The sequence below is a fragment of the Danio rerio genome, chromosome 22 (genome assembly GCF_052040795.2).
Source record: "Danio rerio strain M-AB ecotype USA chromosome 22, GRCz13ab, whole genome shotgun sequence".
Lineage (NCBI taxonomy): Eukaryota > Metazoa > Chordata > Actinopteri > Cypriniformes > Danionidae > Danio > Danio rerio.
The window spans coordinates 1742828-1752500 of record NC_141042.1 but is presented as its reverse complement, the minus strand read 5'-3'; the positions used below and the strand labels follow the sequence as shown (position 1 = coordinate 1752500).

The 9673-nt window shown below is 42.1% G+C and overlaps 2 protein-coding genes across 5 annotated transcripts in view; both read right to left on the bottom strand.

Annotated features, from left to right (window-relative positions):
- si:dkeyp-53d3.6 overlaps nt 1-9673 on the bottom strand; it is a 109977-nt gene that overhangs the window by 4127 nt on the left and 96177 nt on the right. Inside the window, exon 1 of one of the 2 annotated variants that reach the window (XM_087302066.1) lies at nt 1957-2027. The exons of the other annotated variant lie outside the window; for it this stretch is intronic. Coding sequence (XP_087158192.1) covers nt 1957-2002 — 46 coding nt within the window. The 5' untranslated portion in view covers nt 2003-2027. Of the gene's footprint in view, nt 1-1956; nt 2028-9673 lie in introns of those variants that run through there. 2 annotated transcript variants of the gene reach the window in all.
- zgc:101130 lies at nt 4922-9615 on the bottom strand. 3 transcript variants are annotated; one of them, XM_087302626.1, is made up of 3 exons: nt 7468-8999; nt 6977-7375; nt 4922-6874 (listed from the first exon to the last, which is right to left on the bottom strand). In XM_087302626.1, exon 3 carries the CDS (start codon nt 6664-6666, stop codon nt 5554-5556), a length of 1113 nt encoding a protein of 370 aa, XP_087158752.1. In that variant the 5' UTR covers nt 6667-6874; nt 6977-7375; nt 7468-8999; the 3' UTR covers nt 4922-5553.

The following is a 9673-nucleotide window of genomic DNA, read 5'->3' as shown; positions in this document are numbered from 1 at the left end:
TTCTCTATTATCTTTGCTTGAACTGACCTGATCTAATCCTGTTTATATGAATTGAACCTGCTCCCGATCAGGTTTGAGCTAGCGGAACTGTTGCTATGACAACAACTCTCGGATCAGCTTTGAAGAACGAAACGATCCTGGATTGTGTTAAATCGTCAATATCCAAATCCAGCTAACTGAGTAATCCACGTACGAAGAACGACCCCTGGGCGGCATTCAACAAAACGTAACCATGTGCTCCTTCTCCATTCAGTTAGTAGTGACGCTTCTCATGACACTTTTAGCGATAATTTCTTTCCACAATTGACAGCAAGAACATAGAAGCGCTAATGATTGACCCAAAATCAACCCAACCAATTAATGATTTTTTTTGCCCAAAAATAGAGCTATTCAAAGCCATCTGGTGAAATTGTGGTCATATCGCAATATACATCCCAGCAAAACAAACTATCGCAATGTCAGATTTTTCTAAACTTGCGTAGCCCTAATATTATATACATACATACATACATACATACATACATATATATATATATATATATATATATATATATATATATATATATATATATATATATACATACACACACACACACACACACACACACACACATATATATGTGTGTGTATATATATGTATATATATATATATATATATACACACAGGGCGATTTGGTGGCGCAGTAGGTAGTGCTGTCACCTCACAGCAAGGTCGCTGGTTCGAGCCTTGGCTGGGTCAGTTGGCATTTCAGTGTGGAGTTTGCATGTTCTCCCCGTGATGAGTTTCCACCAGGTGCTCCTGTTTCCCCCCACAGTCCAAAGATGTGCTATAGGTGAATTGGGTAGGCTAAATTGTCTGTAGTGTACGAGTGTGAATGAGCGTGTATGGATATTTCCCATTGATGGGTTGCAGCTGGAAGGGCATCCGCTGCGTAAAACATATGCTGTATAGGTTGTCGGTTCATTTCGCTGTGGTGACCCCAGATTAATAAAGGGACTAAGCCGAAAAGAAAGTGAATGAATGAATAATACATTCACACATCGATCAGGTTATTGGGGAGAAAAACAATTGAATAAATCATGGATTTAATAAAAGCAGACAACAAACCCTGCTGAAAAATCCAGCTTAAACCAGCCTTGGCTGGTTTTAGCTGGTTGACCAGGCTGGTTTTAGAGGGGTTTTGGCCACTTCCAGGCTGGTTTCCAGCCATTTCCAGCCTGGTCTTAGCTGGTCAGGCTGGAAAATGACCAGCTAAATCCAGCTAAAACCAGCAGGACCAGCCTGGTTTAAGCTGGACATAGCTGGTTTTGGCTGGACTCCCAGCCTGGCTAGGCTGGTCAAGCTGGTTTTAGCTGGTCATCTCCCAGCCTGACCAGCTAAGACCAAGCTGGAAATGGCTGGAAACCAGCCTGGAAATGGCCAAAACCCCTCTAAAACCAGCCTGGTCGACCAGCTAAAACCAGCCAACCAGCTTAGGCTGGTTTAAGCTGGATTTTTCAGCAGGGAAATGCTAATTAAAAAAAGAGATATTGTCCTTAACATTTATGCTACAGGTTAAAATATTAATCATTAATTTATGACGTCTGATGGACCATTTACAGCTGGTTCAGTCAAAAGATGTGAAGCTGCTGTGACACAAGCTACATAATAAAAGCCCTGCAGAAATAAAGTTGGATCGACAATGTTGATTCTTTGAGACTGAAATGATTTATTGATTTGTTTTAGTTCTTGCCCCAAATCGCCTTCTATAATGTAACACGCAGTGATCGGGGAAACACTAGCGATCTGTCGCGACACACCAAACAAACAAACTACAGTACAGAACATGACACGGAGCAGCTCATAGTCAGTTTCCTCGCGCATAAAGGCAAACGTACAGAGAACGATCTTGGGATTTAACAGCTGTGATAGTGAATATATCAAAGATCACTTTGCATTTGCACAATTTTACTCACCATTTAAAGCTTCGTATTTTGGGAAAAGTAAGGAAATAAGTAACATTCCCTTCACCGCCGTCTTTCTCTTTGGTCTTATGTCAAGTTACAAAGCTGCTTCAGAGCGCTTGTGCGCCACCTAGTGGATTTGCGCTGTGTTTACAGCTTTGTGTAAACATTAGAAGTGCATTTAGAAAGTTCAGCAATAATAATAATAATAGAATAATAATAATAATAATAAACACTAGAATATAAATGAAGGTAATGGGGTAAAAATGTATTATTAAGATAAAAACATTGTATGCTGTTTTTTTATAATCTGCTATTCCCCTCCTCATATGCTAAGAAGTTGAAAGCTAAAGTATTTTGTAAATGCATAAGAAATAGATTTAGTAACTTTGAGGCTTTATAAAATGCATGAAAAAAAAAAACCATTAAAATCGAGCCAGGGCGACACGGAGGCTCAGTGGTTAGTACTGTGGCCAGTGTGGCAAGACGGTTGCTGAATCGAGTCCCGCCTGGGTCCGTTGGCATTTCTGTATGGAGTTTGCATGTTCTCCCTGTGTTGGCGTGGGTTTCCTCCAGGTGCTCCGGTTTCCCCCACAGACCAAACACACGCGCTATAGGGGAATTGATCAACTACATTGGGCGTAGTGTATGTGTGTGTGTGTGAATGAGTGTCTATAGGTGTTTCCCAGTACTGGGTTGTGGCTGGAAGGGGATCCGCTGTGTAAAACATATGCTGGATTAATTGGCAGCTCCTTCCGCTGTGGTGACCACCTTAAGGGACTAAGCCAAAGGAAAATGAATGAATGAAAATCTAGCCTATTTTATTTCATTGTTCGTATAAATTTTAGGGTTAAGAAAATACATTCACAACTAAATATTTCAAAAATCTGAATATTAAACATTCATAAAGAAAACTAAAATAATAGTTGCAACTTTTGAAAAAGACAGAATCTTCACATATGTAAAAAATTAATTAAATAAAAAATAAAATAAAATCGCAATGTTGAGAAAAGTCAGAATTGTGAATTAAATAGCCAAAATCCTGAATTGATTCTTGAAGTTTCAAACCTGAAACTGAAATATAATATAAACCCTTTACTGAACAGACAAATGTTCCAATTACATTCTAAATTCAATTCGGGTTTATTTTTACAGAGCTTTTCACAATAATTATGGTTACAAAGCATTGCATTACAATCAAAATCCTACATGTTGATGTATATATAGACCATTTTGAAGCATGTAAACAATAACAATGGTCCTAATGTATTGCGTTTTTAATTTCCATCGCTTCCAAACATCCAAAGAGGTCTACAGACTGATAAATAATGTTATGACAGTGAATAAATACAACATTAAATGGTCATATATATATATATATATATATATATATATATATATATATATATATATATATATATATATATATATATATATATATATATGAAAAAAACGACACACCTTATAATCAGGGGCGTAGCCAGCAGTTTTTGGCCATATGCACAATGATTTTAGTGGGCCCCTCTAATCACAAAGAGTGGAAAGTGAAGAGCAGGGTGTGGGGCATGCAAAGTGAAGAGTTGGTGGGGGGTGGGAGGTATGGTTGACAAAATTAAGGAGGAGTGGGTGAGGGGAGAGTTAGCAATGGGTGACAGTGAAGAACGGGTGGAGGGGAAGTGATCTCGGCTAAGCACAAAGTCGAGGGGGTGTGCGGTCGGTGAAAGTGCAGAAGGGTGAGGGGGGTGTTTGGGGAGTGTGCAGTCAGCGAAAGTGAAAAAGGGTGGTGGTAGTTTGAGATCGGCAAAAGTGTACAGCTGTGGGGGGGGGGGGGGGTGAAAGTTTGCGTTCGGCGAAAGTGAAGAGCAGGGGGTGGGGGTGGGGAATTTGGTCGGCAAAAGTAAAAAGGGGTGGGGGCAGTTTGCGATCTGCGAAAGTGAAGAGCAGGGGGGGAAAGGGGGGATTGTGGTCGGCTAAGTAAAGAGTCATGGGGGCAATAAAGAGGGTGGGGGAGGGGTTGGGGAGTTCGGCTAAGTGAAAAGTCGGGATGTTGTGGTGCGGTCGACAAAAGTGAAGAGGGATGGCGGTAAGTTTGCGATCGGCTAGGTGAAGAGCGGGAGTGGGGGGTGATTGATTGGGATCGGCTAAGTGAAGAGCGGGGGTGATTGGGATCGGCTAAGTGAGGAGCGGGGCTGGGGTGTGATTGATTGGGATCGGCTAAGTTAAGAGCGGGGGTGATTGGGATCGGCTAAGTTAAGAGCGGGGGTGATTGGGATCGGCTAAGGGAAGAGCGGGGGTGATTGGGATCGGCTAAGTGAAGAGCGGGGGTGATTGGGATCGGCTAAGTGAAGAGCGGGGGTGATTGGGATCGGCTAAGTGAGGAGCGGGGCTGGGGTGTGATTGATTGGGATCGGCTAAGTAAAGAGCGGGGGTGATTGGGATCGGCTAAGTGAAGAGCGGGGGTGATTGGGATCGGCTAAGTGAAGAGCGGGGGTGATTGGGATCGGCTAAGTGAAGAGCGGGGGTGATTGGGATCGGCTAAGTGAAGAGCGGGGGTGGGGGGTGATTGATTGGGATCGGCTAAGTGAGGAGTGGGGGTGGGGGGGATGCTAGATTGGCGAAAGTGAAGGGGGGTGGAGAGGGGAATAGTTGGTCGCGCAGGCCTCTCCACTTGCCGTCGCGATTGCCAGTGACAATTTATATATTACTCAGTCCCCTTTTTCCCCTCACTGGCGATGCCCCTGCTTATAATGCCCATCAGCCAATCAGAATCAAGCATTCAACAGCCCAGTCATAGGAAACACGCACATTTACACTTAAAGTCTCAATTATTCACCCTAAAAAATAAAAAAAGCATTCAAATTTAACAGGAGGGCGCTAATAATTCTGACATCAACTGCGTGTGTGTTCATAGATAGATAGACAGATAGATAGACAGACAGATAGACAGAAAGTGGTCCTCAGATATAACAAGGGTCACTTTACGCGGTCTCGCAGATTTTTATTGTGCACATTGACATGCTTTTTTTCATACAGCACATCTGCATCCTGATTAGCGCATTGTGTTCTGCGTCCTGATTGGCTGTAGACCATTGTCAATAATTGTCTCCTGTACAGTACAGAATGGGTTCAGCTCGTCAAATTGACATGAATCTTTGATAGCTAGCAGTGTGACTCTGAAGTGCTGTACCAAGATTTCTTCCCACAATGTCGACGAAACGTTCTGCACCGTCAAAGGCACCTGTGGTAGCACCTAAAAGGCAAGATGCTAACCATCGCACAAAAAGTTAGGTAGAAGGAAGGTAGAAGTTACCCGGCTTATGTAATAAACAAATGAAGATGAAATGGTTTTGATCTTTGTTTTTTTTTTTATAATACTGGACTAATTTTCCTATGAAGTTTTCAACTTTGAGAGAAAAGTGTACAACGTGTGCAGTGAGGGGTTTTACAGCCTTAAACTATCTATAATAATTGTAAAACAAAGCAGACACATTTGCGAATTTCGCCTATCACAGGTTATTTTTAGAACGTAACTCCTGCGAATAACGAGGGACCACTGTGTATATATATATTTATATATAATTCCATAATATTGGCCTACACACATAATTTTCATGAACATGAAAAATCCACAATGTTGGATTCATCGAATGATGCTTGTTCAAATGAATCAACAAACGGCTCGCCCGCCTGAAACTCTTCGAGCACCGAATCACAGTGCTGCACAGTTTTCTTATGGTGAACTCTCTCGTGTACTTTCAGATGCGCCGACTGCGTGAAACTCTTTGCGCAAACCGAACACGTGTAGGGTTTTTCTCCGCTGTGAATCCTCTGGTGCTGCTTGAGCTGGTCGGACGTAATAAACGCCTTCCCGCACTCGAAGCAGACGTGATCCTTCACACCAATATGGACCTCCTGATGCCTTTTAAAAATATCCACTCGAGAGAAACTCCGCCCACACAGCGTACACAAATACGGCTTCTCGCCAGAGTGAACCCTGAGGTGTCTTTTCAGCGCAGATGGAGTGATAAACTCTTTATTGCATTGATCGCACGGAAAGGATTTGACGGCGGAGTGCGAAAGTTGATGATCGCGAAGTCCATTGACGTGTCGGAAACTTTTCCCGCATTCGTCGCAAATAAAAGGCCGCTCTCCGGTGTGAATGGTCATGTGACTGATTAGTTTTTCATTGCGTATGAAGCCCTTCCCGCACTCACGACATATATGCGGACGCTCTCCGGTGTGCAGTTTGACGTGCCGCTGTAGACTTGCGTTACACGTGAAGCATTTCCCGCATTGCAAACAAACGTGCGGCTTTTCTCCGGTGTGTGTGTTCATGTGTCGCTTTAATCTCGTCTTACACGCCAGACTCTTCCCGCATAGACTGCACGTGTACGGTTTTTCTCCGGTGTGTATTTTCGCGTGTCTGGCGAGTTTTTCTTTGCACGCGAAACTCTTTGCGCACTCGACGCACGCGAACGGTTTCTCTCCGGTGTGCGTTCGGACGTGCCGATCTAATCTGTATTTCCTCGCAAAGCTCTTTTCACAGATAGAACAGACGTAGTTTTTAAGTTTGGTTGCTGTTGGCGATAAAGTCGACGGGTTTTCTTCAGTGATGTAATAGATACTTGGCGGCTCCTCCTCTTCCTCCTCCTCGTTCAGCTTTGTAGGTTCCTCTTTTACCTCCATCAGATCTAAAATACAAAAATAAAGGTTGTGTTTCATTGCGAAATATTCTTACATCACATGTTAAACTTTTCAAATCTTGTAAATCATAACACACAAAACACTCTATGAAATACTATAGTGTTTTTAGATACATATGTAACCCCGCCGGTCCTACGCCACCCAACCCGCTCCGAGCTGGTTTCGAACCGGCGACCTTCCGCATGGGAGTCGGTTGCTCTAACAAGGAGGCTAAAGACCATGACCTCTAGCGTCTGTCGCTAGAGCACCTTTAGAGGTCAGAGGAGTGAGGTTTACCTGCACAGCACTCACTAGCTGGCCTCCGTTACACTCACCCCCTAAACCTCACTCCCATTGGTGCCGTGACCCGGATGAGAGTGAGGTTTAGGGGGGTGAGTGTAACGGAGGCCAGCTAGTGTGTGCTGTGCAGGTAAACCTCACTCCTCTGACCTCTAAAGGTGCTCTGGCGACAGACGCTAGAGGCCACGGTCTTTAGCCTCCTTGTTAGAGCAACCAACTCCCATGCGGAAGTTCGCCGGTACGAACCCAGCTCGGAGCTGGTTGGGTGGCGTAGGACCAGCGGGGTTACACATACTATAGTAATATAGTATGTATACTATAGTACGAGTAATAATATACTCTATAGTTGTGGAAAACAACAGTGTAATAAATACCGCAGCATATGTTAGGGTTTACTACAGTGAAATGTGGTGTATTGTAGTATAATATACCCTATAGTTGTGGAAAACTACAGTGTAATAAACACTTTAGCATATTTGAGGTTTTACTACAGTAAATGTGGTGTATTGTAGAATAATATCTACAACGATTGTAGGAAACTACAGTGCAATACATACTGTAGCATATTTGAAGTTTTACTACAGTAAAATGTGGTGTATTGTAGTGTAATATACTCTATAGTTGTAAAAAACTACAGTATAATAAATACTGCACATATTTTAGGTTTTACTACACTAAAATTTGGTGTATTGTGCAATAACATACCTTATAGTTTTAGAAAATAGTGTAATACATACTGTTTACTACAGTAAAATGTAGTGTACTGCAGTATAATATACCCTATAGTTGTAGAAAACTACTGTAGAATAAATACTGCACATATTTTAGGTTTTACTACAGTAAAGTGTGGTGTATTCTAGTATAATATACCCTATAGTAGTGGAAAACTACAGTATTTGGTTTATTTGTTTAGATTACTATAGTTGTTGTGTTCCCAGTAACTATAAAATATCCATAACAAATTAAAGAACTTTACTATAGCTTTTTTTCTTCTGTTATTTGCAATGAAATGTTTTGGACTTTGTTTTAAAGTATTCTTTATTTAAAAAATGTAAAATTACACTCATCGGCCACTTTTTTAGGTACACCTGTCCAACTGTCAAAATTTCTAATCAGCCAATCACAAGGCAGCAACTCAATGCATTTAGGCATGAAGACATGGTCAAGACGATCTGCTGCATTTCACACCGAGCATCAGAACAGGCTACAGCAGCAGAAGAGCACACCGGGTGCCGCTCCTGTCAGCTAAGAACAGGAAACTGAGGCTACAATTCACACAGACTCGCCAAAACTGGACAACAGAAGATTGGAGAAGCGTTGCCTGCTCTGATGAGTCTCCATTTCTGCTGACACATTCGGATGCTCGGCTCACAATTTGGCGTCAACAACATGAAAGCATGGATCCATCCTGCCTTGTATCAGCGGTTCAGGCTGGTGGTGGTGGTGTAATGGTGTGGGGGAGATTTTCTTTGGGTCCATTAGTACCAATTGAGCATCAACGCCACAGCCTACCTGAGTAATGCCCATCCCTTTATGAGCACAGTGTCTCCATCTTCTGATGGCTACTTCAAGCATGATAACGCACCAAATCAATACAGCGCCAATCATCTCAGACTGGTTTCTTGAACATGACGATGAGTTCACTGTACTCAAATGGCCTCCACAGTCACCAGCTCTCAATCCAATAGAGCAGCTTTGGGATGTGGTGGAACGGGAGATGTGCAGCCAACAAATCTGCAGCAACTGTGATGCTATCATGTCAATATGGAGCAAAATCTCAGAGGAATGTTTACAGTGCCTTGTTTAATCTGAAGGATTAAGGCAGTTCTGAAGGCAAAAGGGGGTCCAGCCCGGTACAAGTAAGGTGTACCTAATAAAGTGGCCGGTGAGTGCATATCATCAAAAGGGCTGGCAATCAAATAAGTGCCTGAATATAAACAAATGAAGCGTTTTAAATGTAATAGAATGAAAATGTAAGTTTCCTTCCTTGAGAAAGATTTTGCGATTATTTCTTAATGTTTATCTCTACACTCCTCGCGAAAATGAACATCAGTTCCATTAGTTAAAATAACAGTTTAACCTTTTTAGCGATTACACTAAAGGTTAATCAGTAGTCATTAATAAACACATGATTTATTTACGTAAAGTAGGAAAACACTTTGAAAATAAATCTGTCATGAAGACATTTGAGACTCTGTTTATGACATTTACTGTCGTTTTCATTATAAACAGATGACTATTCCCATATAGCATGTGGTGCAGAAATTATTAGGCTACTTAAATAATTCCACTGAAGAATGATCAATAATCACTAACCTCTTTGTTCTGCAAAATCTTCATATAGATCCATCCTCTTCAGTGAACTCTTAACTCTGGATATTCTACTATTTTCTCATGTAGAGTATACTAGTATTGACCGCCAATAGGGTTAACAATACCAATTCTCAATCCTCAACAGCAGTCCCGAGGTACTGATTAACAAACAGTCGGACCTCTATATTGAGCTGTTTACATTTGCTAATAAAAGTCCGTTTCGCCGCTATTCCCGTTTTACCCGCGTAAACAGCAAAATAGAACTCGCGTTCCAAACAATCGAACAGAAGAAGCGTTCCGAACGCGTAAGATCAAAGCAGCAGTCATATCGCCATTCTATTTATCTGCTGCTAAAAGCGGCAGCTCCGGAAGTACAAGCGCTTTCTTCGTAAGCCACGCCCATTCCAGGGTAAAAAAAAGCTGAGTTCATTCG